The following is a 14,180-nucleotide window of genomic DNA, read 5'->3' as shown; positions in this document are numbered from 1 at the left end:
CGCTGCTGCCACCTCAGACACACTAGCACACTAACACACACACAGCACCTCTCACACACACTAACACACTAACACACACAGCACCTCTCACACACACTAACACACTAACACACACAGCACGCTGCTGCCACCTCACACACACTAACACACACAGCACCTCTCACACACACACACTAACACACTAACAAACACACTAACACACACACAAACACACTAACAAACACACTAACAAACACACTAACAAACACACTAACACACACAGCACCTCTCACACACACACACTAACACACTAACAAACACACTAACACACACACAAACACACTAACAAACACACAAGATTTCCATACAGTCATCAATATTGTGAGCTTAAAGTTGTTGTTTGTCAAATAAAAATTGTCAATATTTGTATTGCCCCCATCCACCCCTTGTCTTGCTGTCCAAAAGGTAGTCGTGCCTGTCACAGGGTGGGCTGATACCCGGTAAGCACTGAGAGAAAAGTGGAGCAGGATGTGCTCAGGCATCACCTGACGGGGCAGGCTTTTCTCCAAGCCCCTGTCTCGGCCCCTTGTAGTCTCAGGGTTCATGACCCGACTAGTGGAAGGAGGTCGCCATGGGATGTACCCTGATGTCTGGGGACTATCTACACGCTGTATGTGTCAAAGTCTACCTGCGGCCACAAAGTCTAGAAATCTCCTGACTTGTGACCTGGTAGCACACCTGCCGGTCTCACACAGGCAGCAGACAAGGAGACGAAGATGGCCGACAGCTGGGAGAAGATCGGTGACCGACGCCACTTCCAGTACATTGTGGTGGGCTGCGGCGGCATCGGCAGTGGCGCCATCTACTGGCTGTCTAAGAAAGCAGCTGGAGGTAAAATTTACCTTTAAATGGCCAGACACCTGTGAGTACAGAGAGACTGTGTAGGGAGAGCGCGACTTGCAGGTGAACTAGTCACCATCACAGTGACGGGTTGTGGGGGATGTACAGACAGCAACTCCCTCGACAACATATAAGTCAAAACCAAATCGTGGCCGTGCAAGGGACAGGTGTGTGTGTGTGTGAGATGAGCTGTCATACACCTGTAGACGGAATGGTGGATGACAGAGTAAAAGGACTTTTGCACATCATTTGTGAAACAGTAGATGACAGAGTAAAAAGATTCCTGAAACAGCGCCTGCCTCGACGTCTGTCTACCTGCCCCTTGCCTCCGTTTTTTCAGAAGAGTTCCTTTATCTACCTGGCAGATATTTCTCTCTCTGTCCATTGCAGAAATTACAGGAGGGTTAAAGGTCCAGTATCAGAGATAATGAAGACAATGCGAGGATGGGTGGAGATGGGGTGGAGTGAAGATCAGTGTTCTCGTTAAACTTGTTGATGCACAGGTGACAGGTGAGACCAGTGCTGTGGGACGCATGGCAGACACGGTCCTCGCTTCGTGGCGAACTCTACAATCTCCCAGCTTGTGACCATTTATTGCACAGGTCTCACCAAATCCTCCCGACGTGAAATAGGGGGAACTTAGGGGGAATGGGGAACATCACACTGACAGTTGGTTCTGCTGGATGCTGCCTTATGCTGCAGCACTTCCTCCCTACAGACTCCCCCCCCCCCAACGCCTTAAAATATTGACAAACATGCCAGTAGCCCGCTGAGCCACACCATCATGCTCACAACATGAAATATGCCGTGCAGTATGAACAGGTGTTTACAGAACTCCGGGTGTTCATGTTGTGTGAATGGTGATGTGTGAAATTAAACAGATGTTTGTATTTTCACACAGCGGGTAGCTGCTAGACAACAGCGGGCGAGTAGATACTGGGTCGGCAGCAACAGATTTGAAGATGACAATACAAACACAAAATTATTAATTTAAACCACGTTGACAGATTGTTTGATCATGTCAGTAAGAGGCATAACTCTGTAACTAACCTCGAAGACGAGTTATGTTTCTTGCTCCACTGTCCGGTGTGTCACGACTTGCACTGAATTATATCCTGAAATATTTGAACAGTACCTTTGTGTCGCGGCTGTCACAAGATGAGTAGTAATGTTTATTTATTGCCATGTTACCATGTCAACATGACACTGACGGCCTGTACACAGTTATTGTTTGTATTTACCTCAGGTACACGTCAGGGTTAGAGTGAGTCCTGTCAGTAGTTTCTGTCTTCGTTGTCAATCCTGTACCTGTCAGGTGGGAGCCTCGTTAGAAACATTCAGTTCAACTCTCTCGATTTCTCATAGCGCGCTCACACACAACACACGCGCGCGCGCTTGTTTATTTATTGTAGTCTTTCTGTTGATTTTTACTTTTTGGAAGGGGATGAATTTTATTAAGTTCGTGTGGAACTCAGACTTGAACTGTAGATCGTCCAGTGACAAATAAAGCCGCAAGGGACTGAGACATCATGATGTCCTTCAGGTGTGCTGGGGCTGGAGCAGTTCAAGCTGGGTCACGACCACGGCGGATCGCAAGATGTCTCCAGGATCATGTAAGACGAATCTTGACTACCACTCACTCATGGCCTCACACCATGTGTCCGCACAGCTGTGCACTGGTACAAGGACTGCACCGTGTGGAAGATAACATGTTAATGTTTACTAGTGCGTGGTACTCGCACAAGATTTGGAACACAGTGATACCAAGCTTCAAACAGAATCACTGCCCACAGATGCACACACACACCCAGTATACATACACAAAACTGTAACAACAGGAGCATGGCAACTGTGTCACACACAGCAAATCAAAGGCAAGACTCTTAGGGGCAGGAACAGCAAGTGGTCAGTGAAACACCATGTGGGAGGAACAGCTGTCCACACTCACATCAGCTGAGCCACAAAGTGTTTTATACATGGTGTGACTGGTGTTTAGTGGGCAGGGCTGGATGGTGTGACTGGTGTTTAGTGGGCAGAGGTGGATGGTGTGACTGGTGTTTAGTGGGCAGGGCTGGATGGTGTGACTGGTGTTTAGTGGGCAGAGGTGGATGGTGTGACTGGTGTTTAGTGGGCAGGGCTGGATGGTGTGACTGGTGTTTAGTGGGCAGAGGTGGATGGTGTGACTGGTGTTTAGTGGGCAGGGCTGGATGGTGTGACTGGTGTTTAGTGGGGCAGAGGTGGATGGTGTGACTGGTGTTTTAGTGGGCAGGGCTGGATGGTGTGACTGGTGTTTGGTGGGCAGGGCTGGATGGTGTGACTGGTGTTTGGTGGCAGGGCTGGATGGTGTGACTGGTGTTTAGTGGGCAGAGCTGGATGGTGTGACTGGTGTTTAGTGGGCAGAGGTGGATGGTGTGACTGGTGTTTAGTGGGCGGGCTGGATGGTGTGACTGGTGTTTGGTGGGCAGGGCTGGATGGTGTGACTGGTGTTTAGTGGGCAGAGCTGGATGGTGTGACTGGTGTTTAGTGGGCAGAGGTGGATGGTGTGACTGGTGTTTAGTGGGCAGGGCTGGATGGTGTGACTGGTGTTTAGTGGGCAGGGCTGGATGGTTAGGGTTAGGGTTAGGGTGTGTGTACTGCCAATGCGTGCTGTCTACAACAATTCCTGTCTTAGTGCCAGAAAGTCTGAACTCTATAAGTATATAAGTAGTGTCTGCCATTTCCCGACCTTATGTTGTTGTTTTTTTCAGCCGACTGACCTACCATGATGATCGCTACACTCGCCTCACGCCTGCAACTTACGAAGCGTGAGTTCAGAGATACACACATAAATAGTAGATCCGCTCTTCCAGACAAAAACAAATATTTCATTTAGTCATTAGGGAGAACAGTGTCATTGGGGTGTGAGATACAATGACTGAGTGAGTTACAAATGACAGGAAGCTGGCAAGCAGACAGCTGAGTGTAACCTTGTCATGTCATGGTCAATTCGTTCACTGTCATGTCAGGAAACAAAGGCAGGTAATGGTCGTGCTGCTGACAGTTTCAGTGTTAGTGGGTTTCACTGAGTGCAGGTGGGCACAGCTGGAGCGGGAGTCCGGTCAGCAGCTGGTCTACAAGCCGGGCATTCTGCAGCTGGCCCTCAAAGGCGAGACTGATGTCATCATGGAGGAGTATGCTACAGCAATGGACAGACACCACATACCGTGAGTGCCGCTGTCACGTGCTTACTCACTTGCTCACCCACTGACTCACCTGCTCAACTATCATCACCTACATATAACCATCTGAGTGTCATCCGCTGGGTGTAATCATGTGATTGCAATCACCTGGGTGTAATCATGATTAGAAACAAGGAGACAAGTCAGGGACCTGTAATGGTTACCTGTCTGTCAAGCACCCAGTGAACACCTATGAACAAGCAGATCTACCTCTCAGCTATCCTACATACGTTCACAGCTAGTATATCCAAGACGCTGCATGCTTCAGAGGTGAAGTTGCCTGTGTTCACAACTGTAGCCCAGATGTCAGTCACGTGAAGCATCCAGCATACACCCACAGACTGGTGCAGACTCATGTTGACACGGCAGGGAGTGTGTGGGAGCATCACAGCAAAGCAGTCAGCCAGTGGGCTCCATCACAAACCGCACAGTCCAGTCACGTGACCAACACCCCAATGACAGTTGTGTGAGAATGTCGTTCTGCTTGTAGTCAGACCAAGAAGTATTGTTGCTGTAGTTTGTGAGCAGGGGCTACAGTTAGGGTACACATAATGAGCAGGGGGCTACAGTTAGGGTACATAATGAGGGGCTACAGTTAGGGTACACATAGTGAGCAGTGGGCTACAGTTAGGGTACACATAATGAGCAGGGGGCTACAGTTAGGGTACACATAATGAGCAGGGGGCTACAGTTAGGGTACACACACATAGTGAGCAGGGCTACAGTTTAGGGGTACAGACACATAGTGAGGCAGGGGCTACAGTTAGGGTACACATAATGAGCAGGGGGCTACAGTTAGGGTACACATAATGAGCAGGGGGCTACAGTTAGGGTACACACACATAGTGAGCAGGGGCTACAGTTAGGGTACACATAGTGAGCAGGGGCTACAGTTAGGGTACACATAGTGAGCAGGGGCTACAGTTAGGGTACACATAGTGAGCAGTGGGCTACAGTTAGGGTACATAATGAGGGGCTACAGTTAGGGTACACATAGTGAGCAGTGGGCTACAGTTAGGGTACATACACATCGTGAGCAGGGGGCTACAGTCAGGGTACACATAGTGAGCAGGGGGCTACAGTCAGGGTACACATAGGTACGCACAGAAAGGTGTGAGGCGAGCTCATTGCGTTGGTCTGTCCTGTGGACCAGGTATGACCGGCTTAGCAGTGAGCAGCTGAGGGCCCGCTACCCGCAGTTCACACCCCCGCCCAACATGGTGGCGCTGTACCAGAAAGACGGGGGGCTGGTGGACGCGGCGCTAGGCAACAGTACGCACGTGCAGCTCGCCAGGGGCAACGGCGCTGTTGTCCTTGATTTGTGCCCTGTACTGAAGATCAGCAGGACCGCAGACGGCAAGATGGAGGTAAAGACCAACTGGAATCGTGGAAACAAAGTCAACTCGCAGTTTGTTTTGATCGTCACGCGTTTTGCTTTTGGATTTTTGCTTCTTGTTGGTTGGTTGGTTGGTTGGTTGGTTGGTTGGTTGGTTGGTGATGACACTTGGCGAGGGCAAACACTACACCTCTTCACGTGCCATCTTACCCTTTAACCTACCGAGTCATTTCCACCGGTCTGTACGTGACGTCACATGGCAGTCTCCTCACGTGACTTGTCTCACAGGTGGTCACGACGAAGGCCACCTTCACGTGCCAGCGGGTGATCGTGACGGCGGGTGCCTGGATTAACCGTGTACTGGGCTCCATCGGGGTGCAGCTGCCTATCACAGTGACCCAGGAGCAGGTGACCTACTTTGCCACCCCGCACATCCGGGATTTCACCAAAGACAAGTGAGGCAATGCTTTACTGGTTCAATGCCCTGACCTTTGGTCTACTTCACTGGTTCGATCACGTGACTCCTTCCATTTCTGTCCACAGATTCCCTGTCTGGATTTATCACGCCAAAACCAACGACTTCTATGGTTTGCCCATCTACTCCAACTCGGGAGCTAAAATTGGAATCGACGCCTCCGGTCCTGTCGTCACCACTGACACACGAACCTTCACCCCTGACCCTGAGCGGGTGAACGCCTGCCGACAGCTGCTTCGCGACATTCTGCCAAACGTCAGTGGGGCTCTTGCTTGTCCTTACTTACGGCTTAGCACCCTCTCACACCTGACACCACCCGTAATTGTAGCACTCGGGGTAACCGTCAGTGATGTCTTTGATTGTCCTTACGGCTTAGCACCCACTCACACCTGACACCACCCGTAATTGTAACACTGGGGGTAACCCTCTGAAGGTAAGGACAGACGCTGGGTAGCTGCCGACAGAAGCTTGTTGCAAGTCTGTTTGATGAGGAGTGAGTGAGACTTGCTGCCTTGCTCGATGTGTAAAGCTTTGTCCTGTCTGCGCACAGTTTCTTGGGCCGGAGATGTACACCAAGACCTGTCTGTACGACATGACACCCGATCGCGATTTCCTGGTGGATACCTGCTCACAGTTTGGCTTCCCGGAGGTCATCGTGTGCTGTGGCGCCGGACATGCGTACAAGTGAGTGTCCCTGGCAGGTGTCACACAGTAAACATCCAGTCACCTGTGTCGGTACAGCCAGTCAACAGCACACAGTTACGTCACAGTCACGTGCTTGTCAAACAAACTTGTTTGTCAATATTGTGGTTAAACACGACAACATACAGAGCACAACAGTCCCTGCTCATTACCCGCTGATAATTAGGTGAACTAATCAGTTGCCAAGTGTTACAAGCAGCAGCACAGGTTAGAGTAGGACTTGCATGAGAGGCAGCGTCAGGGTGGCCAGTGAGTACTAACTACCTGCGTGTGTGCGTGTGTGTGTGTGTGTATGTGCGTGTGTGTGTGCATGTGTACATGTGTGTGTGAGCATGTCTCCGTGTTTACATGTTTTCATGTGTGCACACCACAAGGTTTGCCAGTCTGCTGGGCAAGATTCTCAGCGAGCTGGCCGTGGAGGGCGCGACAGCCTACGACATCTCCCAGTTCACCATCAGGCGCCCCGCCCTGACTGACCCCACCTTCCAGCCAGTCTTCTACATGGGACTGAAGAAAGCGGATGTGCAGGCCAGACTCTAGGGTCTCCACCCGAGCCTTTACTCGCTCCACCCGGATTAAACTGCCTATAATAATTCATGAGCCAATTAATTATTTAGCCCCTGTTGTACATTTAATGGGTGGAATCACAGAGAAAAAGGCTGGGTAGTGTTTGACTGGGTCTGTAGACAGCACTGTAGACAGCACTGTACAGTGTATACGACAGTCACTGGTCTGTGCACAGGTCCTACTGCCACCTGCTGGTTAGTTCGGGGCTCTGGGAAATAAATAAACTATGATTGATCTACGAAACAACGTGTGGTCACACTTCTTGAAGCAATGAGTGCAGTCACACAAAGCGACAACAGACAGCTTCTTCTTCTTCACTTCCATCTTCCACTGACATCTTTGGAACACGCTCCTCACATGGCTTTCTTTAGTTTGGATGTTGCCACACCACATCCCAGCACACATAACGACCAGCAGTTGATGTTGTCAGACATAACTAATAGCAGTTGATGTTGTCAGACATAACTACCAGCAGTTGATGTTGTCAGACATCACTACCAGCAGTTGATGTTGTCAGACATAACTACCAGCAGTTGATATTTCAGACATAACTACCAGCAGTTGATATTGTCAAACATAACTACCAGCAGTTGATGTTGTCAGACATAGCTACCAGCAGTTGATATTTCAGACATAACTAATAGCAGTTGATGTTGTCAGACATAACGATCAGCAGTTGATGTTGTCAGACATAACTACAAGCAGTTGATGTTGTCAGACATAACGACCAGCAGATGATGTTGTCAGACATAACGACCAGCAGTTGCTGTTGTCAGACATCACTAATAGCAGTTGATATTTCAGACATAATGACTAGCAGTTGATGTTGTCAGACATAACGACCAGCAGTTGCTGTTGTCAGACATCACTAATAGCAGTTGATATTTCAGACATAATGACTAGCAGTTGATGTTGTCAGACATAACGACCAGCAGTTGATGTTGTCAGACATAACTACCAGCAGTTGATGTTGCCAGAAATAACTAATAGCAGTTGATATTATCAAACATAACTACCAGCAGTTGCTGTTGTCAGACATAACGACCAGCAGTTGATGTTGTCAGACATATCTACCAGCAGTTGATATTGTCAGACATAACTACCAGCAGTTGATATTGTCAGACATAACTACCAGCAGTTGATGTTGTCAGACATATCTACCAGCAGTTGATATTGTCAGACATAACTACCAGCAGTTGATGTTGTCAGACATAACGACCAGCAGTTGATGTTGTCAGACATAACGACCAGCAGTTGATATTTCAGACATAACGACCAGCAGTTGATGTTGTCAGACATAACTACCAGCAGTTGATGTTGCCAGACATAACTAATAGCAGTTGATATTGTCAAACATAACTACCAGCAGTTGCTGTTGTCAGACATCACTAATAGCAGTTGATATTTCAGACATAATGACTAGCAGTTGATGTTGTCAGACATAACGACCAGCAGTTGCTGTTGTCAGACATCACTAATAGCAGTTGATATTTCAGACATAATGACTAGCAGTTGATGTTGTCAGACATAACGACCAGCAGTTGATGTTGTCAGACATAACTACCAGCAGTTGATGTTGTCAGACATATCTACCAGCAGTTGCTGTTGTCAGACATATCTACCAGCAGTTGATATTGTCAGACATAACTACCAGCAGTTGATATTTCAGACATAACTACCAGCAGTTGATGTTGTCAGACTTAACTACCAGCAGTTGATGTTGTCAGACATATCTACCAGCAGTTGATGTTGTCAGACATAACTACCAGCAGTTGATGTTGTCAGACATAACGACCAGCAGTTGATATTTCAGACATAACGACCAGCAGTTGATGTTGTCAGACATAACTACCAGCAGTTGATGTTGCCAGACATAACTAATAGCAGTTGATATTGTCAAACATAACTACCAGCAGTTGCTGTTGTCAGACATATCTACCAGCAGTTGATATTGTCAGACATAACTACCAGCAGTTGATATTTCAGACATAACTACCAGCAGTTGATGTTGTCAGACATAACGACCAGCAGTTGATATTTCAGACATAACGACCAGCAGTTGATGTTGTCAGACATAACGACCAGCAGTTGATATTTCAGACATAACTACCAGCAGTTGCTGTTGTCAGACATCACTAATAGCAGTTGATATTTCAGACATAATGACTAGCAGTTGATGTTGTCAGACATAACGACCAGCAGTTGCTGTTGTCAGACATCACTAATAGCAGTTGATATTTCAGACATAATGACTAGCAGTTGATGTTGTCAGACATAAACGACCAGCAGTTGATGTTGTCAGACATAACTACCAGCAGTTGATGTTGCCAGACATAACTAATAGCAGTTTGATATTGTCAAACATAACTACCAGCAGTTGCTGTTGTCAGACATAACGACCAGCAGTTGATGTTGTCAGACATATCTACCAGCAGTTGATATTGTCAGACATAACTACCAGCAGTTGATATTTCAGACATAACTACCAGCAGTTGATGTTGTCAGACATATCTACCAGCAGTTGATGTTGTCAGACATAACTACCAGCAGTTGATGTTGTCAGACATAACGACCAGCAGTTGATATTTCAGACATAACGACCAGCAGTTGATGTTGTCAGACATAACGACCAGCAGTTGATGTTGTCAGACATAACTACCAGCAGTTGATGTTGCCAGACATAACTAATAGCAGTTGATATTGTCAAACATAACTACCAGCAGTTGCTGTTGTCAGACATAACGACCAGCAGTTGCTGTTGTCAGACATATTCTACCAGCAGTTGATATTGTCAGACATAACTACCAGCAGTTGATATTTCAGACATAACTACCAGCAGTTGATGTTGTCAGACATAACTACCAGCAGTTGATGTTGCCAGACATAACTAATAGCAGTTGATATTGTCAAACATAACTACCAGCAGTTGCTGTTGTCAGACATCACTAATAGCAGTTGATATTTCAGACATAATGACTAGCAGTTGATGTTGTCAGACATAACGACCAGCAGTTGCTGTTGTCAGACATCACTAATAGCAGTTGATATTTCAGACATAATGACTAGCAGTTGATGTTGTCAGACATAACGACCAGCAGTTGATGTTGTCAGACATAACTACCAGCAGTTGATGTTGCCAGACATAACTAATAGCAGTTGATATTGTCAAACATAACTACCAGCAGTTGCTGTTGTCAGACATAACGACCAGCAGTTGATGTTGTCAGACATATCTACCAGCAGTTGATATTGTCAGACATAACTACCAGCAGTTGATATTTCAGACATAACTACCAGCAGTTGATGTTGTCAGACATAACTACCAGCAGTTGATGTTGTCAGACATATCTACCAGCAGTTGATGTTGTCAGACATAACTACCAGCAGTTGAGACATAACGACCAGCAGTTGATATTTCAGACATAACGACCAGCAGTTGATGTTGTCAGACATAACGACCAGCAGTTGATGTTGTCAGACATAACTACCAGCAGTTGATGTTGCCAGACATAACTAATAGCAGTTGATATTGTCAAACATAACTACCAGCAGTTGCTGTTGTCAGACATAACGACCAGCAGTTGCTGTTGTCAGACATATCTACCAGCAGTTGATATTGTCAGACATAACTACCAGCAGTTGATATTTCAGACATAACTACCAGCAGTTGATGTTGTCAGACATAACTACCAGCAGTTGATGTTGTCAGACATATCTACCAGCAGTTGATGTTGTCAGACATAACTACCAGCAGTTGATGTTGTCAGACATAACGACCAGCAGTTGATATTTCAGACATAACGACCAGCAGTTGATGTTGTCAGACATAACTACCAGCAGTTGATGTTGCCAGACATAACTAATAGCAGTTGATATTGTCAAACATAACTACCAGCAGTTGCTGTTGTCAGACATCACTAATAGCAGTTGATATTTCAGACATAATGACTAGCAGTTGATGTTGTCAGACATAACGACCAGCAGTTGCTGTTGTCAGACATCACTAATAGCAGTTGATATTTCAGACATAATGACTAGCAGTTGATGTTGTCAGACATAACGACCAGCAGTTGATGTTGTCAGACAGAAATACCAGCAGTTGATGTTGCCAGACATAACTACCAGCAGTTGATGTTGTCAGACATAACTACCAGCAGTTGATGTTGTCAGACATAACTACCAGCAGTTGATGTTGTCAGACATAACTACCAGCAGTTGATATTTCAGACATAACTACCAGCAGTTGATATTGTCAGACATAACTACCAGCAGTTGATGTTGTCAGACATAACGACCAGCAGTTGATGTTGTCAGACATAACTACCAGCAGTTGATATTTCAGACATAACGACCAGCAGTTGATGTTGTCAGACATAACGACCAGCAGTTGATGTTGTCAGACATAACTACCAGCAGTTGATATTTCAGACATAACGACCAGCAGTTGATGTTGTCAGACATAACTACCAGCAGTTGATGTTGTCAGACATAACTACCAGCAGTTGATGTTGTCAGACATATCTACCAGCAGTTGTTGTCAGACATAACTACCAGCAGTTGTTGTCAGACATAACGACCAGCAGTTGATATTTCAGACATAACGACCAGCAGTTGATGTTGTCAGACATAACTACCAGCAGTTGATGTTGTCAGACATAACGACCAGCAGTTGATGTTGTCCCACTACATCACAGCACACATAGCTGCTAGCAGCTGGTGGAGCACTAACAGGGAATGCATAAAAGTGAACGATGTTACAATAGTCAAAATAATAAACAGGAAATAATAAACATGAATGTTGTGTCTGTGCCAGGAAGAGGAAAACATTACTTTGTGACACAGCATGCTTCATCTCAGTCATCACATCCCTCACTTCACAGCACAACCACTGTCAGTGATCTCCTAAGCATATACAGACAGTACAAGTGTTTGTATTTTACATGTTTACACACAGCCAGTACAAGTGTTTGTATTTTACATGTTTACACACAGACAGTACAAGTGTTTGTATTTTACATGTTTACACACAGACAGTAATAGTGTTTGTATATTACATGTTTACACACAGACAGTACAAGTGTTTGTATTTTACATGTTTACACACAGCCAGTACAAGTGTTTGATTTACACATGTTTACACACAGACAGTACAAGTGTTTTGTATTACATGTTTTTGATTTTTTTTTTTACATGTTGACACACAGACAGTACAATGTGTATTTACATGTTTACACACAGACAGTACAAGTGTTTGTATTTACATGTTTACAGACAGTACAACAGTGTTTTATTTTACATGTTTACACACAGACAGTACAAGTTGTTTGTATTTTACAGTACAGTTACAGTGTTTGTATTTTACATGTTTCACACAGACAGTACAAGTGTTTGTATTTTATATGTTTACACACACAGACCATGTTTACACACATCAAGTGTTGTATTTTACATGTTTACACACAGACAGTACAAGTGTTTGTATTTTACATGTGTACAAGTGTTTGTATTTTACATGTTTACACACAGACAGTACAAGTGTTTGTATTTTACATGTTTACACACAGACAGTACAAGTGTTTGTATTTTACATGTTTACACACAGTACAAGTGTTTGTATCTTACATGTTTACACACAGTACAAGTGTTTGTATTTTACATGTTTACACACAGACAGTACAAGTGTTTGTATTTTACATGTTTACACACAGACAGTACAAGTGTTTGTATTTTACATGTTTACACACAGACAGTACATAGTGTTTGTATTTTACATGTTTTACACACAGTACAAGTGTTTGATACAGTACACACAGTGTTTTGTATTTTACATGTTTACACACACAGACAAGTGTTTGTATTTTACATGTTTACACACAGACAGTACAAGTGTTTGTATTTTACATGTTTACACACAGACAGTACAAGTGTTTGTATTTTACATGTTTACACACAGACAGTAATAGTGTTTGTATTTTACATGTTTACACACACACGGTACAAGTGTTTGTATTTACATGTTTACACACAGAAGTACAAGTGTTTGTATTTTACATGTTTACACACAGACATCAGTACAAGTGTTTGTATTTTACAAGTGTTTACACACACAGACAGTACAAGTGTTTGTATTTTACATGTTTACACACAGACAGTACAAGTGTTTGTATTTTACATGTTTACACACAGTACAGTTTGTATTTTACATGTTTACACACAGTGTTTGTATTTGTACACAGCAGTACAAGTTTACACACAGTACAGTACCCAGTGTTTGTATTTCATTGTTTACACACAGACAGTGTAATTTTTATTTTACATGTTTACACAGACAGTGTTCTTATTTTACATGTTTAGACAGTGTGTTTGTATTTTACATACAAGTTTTGTACACACACAGTACAGTGTTGGTATTTTACATGTTTACAGACAGTGTTTGTATTTTGTTGACATGTTTTGTATTTTACACACAGTACAGTACAAGTGTTTTGTATTTTACATGTTTACACACAGACAGTACAAGTGTTTGTATTTTACATGTTTCACACAGACAGTAATAGTGTTTGTATTTACATGTTTACACACACAGTACAAGTGTTTGTATTTTACATGTTTACACACGTACAAGTGTTTGTATTTTACATGTTTACACACAGTGTTACCAGTACAACAAGTGTTTTGTATTTTACATGTTTACACACAGACAGTACAAGTGTTTGTATTTTACATGTTTACACACAGACAGTAATAGTGTTTGTATTTTACATGTTTACACACACAGTACAAGTGTTTGTATCTTACATGTTTACACACACAGTACAAGTGTTTGTATTTTACATGTTTACACACAGACAGTACAAGTGTTTGTATTTTACATGTTTACACACAGACAGTACAAGTGTTTGTATTTTACATGTTTACACACAGACAGTACAAGTGTTTGTATTTTACATGTTTACACACAGTACAAGTGTTTGTATTTTACATGTTTACACACAGACAAGTT

The 14,180-nt window shown here is 44.3% G+C and overlaps 1 protein-coding gene across 1 annotated transcript; it reads left to right on the top strand.

The window, feature by feature from the left end:
* Window positions 1–586: 586 nt before the first annotated feature.
* Window positions 587–7,420, top strand: LOC112570826 (monomeric sarcosine oxidase-like). Its single transcript, XM_025249467.1, has 9 exons — window positions 587–870; window positions 2,423–2,492; window positions 3,627–3,683; window positions 3,951–4,082; window positions 5,251–5,464; window positions 5,722–5,888; window positions 5,977–6,163; window positions 6,459–6,592; window positions 6,985–7,420. The coding sequence occupies exons 1-9, from the start codon at window positions 756–758 to the stop codon at window positions 7,148–7,150; spliced, it is 1,242 nt and encodes a 413-aa protein (XP_025105252.1). The 5' UTR covers window positions 587–755; the 3' UTR covers window positions 7,151–7,420.
* The last annotated feature ends 6,760 nt before the right edge of the window (window positions 7,421–14,180 follow it).

Source organism: Pomacea canaliculata, linkage group LG8, assembly GCF_003073045.1.
Source record: "Pomacea canaliculata isolate SZHN2017 linkage group LG8, ASM307304v1, whole genome shotgun sequence".
In the NCBI taxonomy this organism is placed as follows: Eukaryota; Metazoa; Mollusca; class Gastropoda; order Architaenioglossa; family Ampullariidae; genus Pomacea; species Pomacea canaliculata.
The sequence above is the reverse complement of the archived record's forward strand: the minus strand, read 5'-3'. Positions and strand labels throughout refer to the sequence as shown.

What these genes read in the sequence shown, in the direction of transcription:
- LOC112570826 (XM_025249467.1), top strand. Translation starts at nt 756, where the DNA reads ATGGCCGACAGCTGGGAGAAGATCGGTGACCGACGCCACTTCCAGTAC. An exon ending in GTCTAAGAAAGCAGCTGGAG is followed by an intron (nt 871 to 2,422) that starts GTAAAATTTACC and finishes GATGTCCTTCAG; the next exon opens with GTGTGCTGGGGCTGGAGCAG. An exon ending in CGGGATTTCACCAAAGACAA is followed by an intron (nt 5,889 to 5,976) that starts GTGAGGCAATGC and finishes TTCTGTCCACAG; the next exon opens with ATTCCCTGTCTGGATTTATC.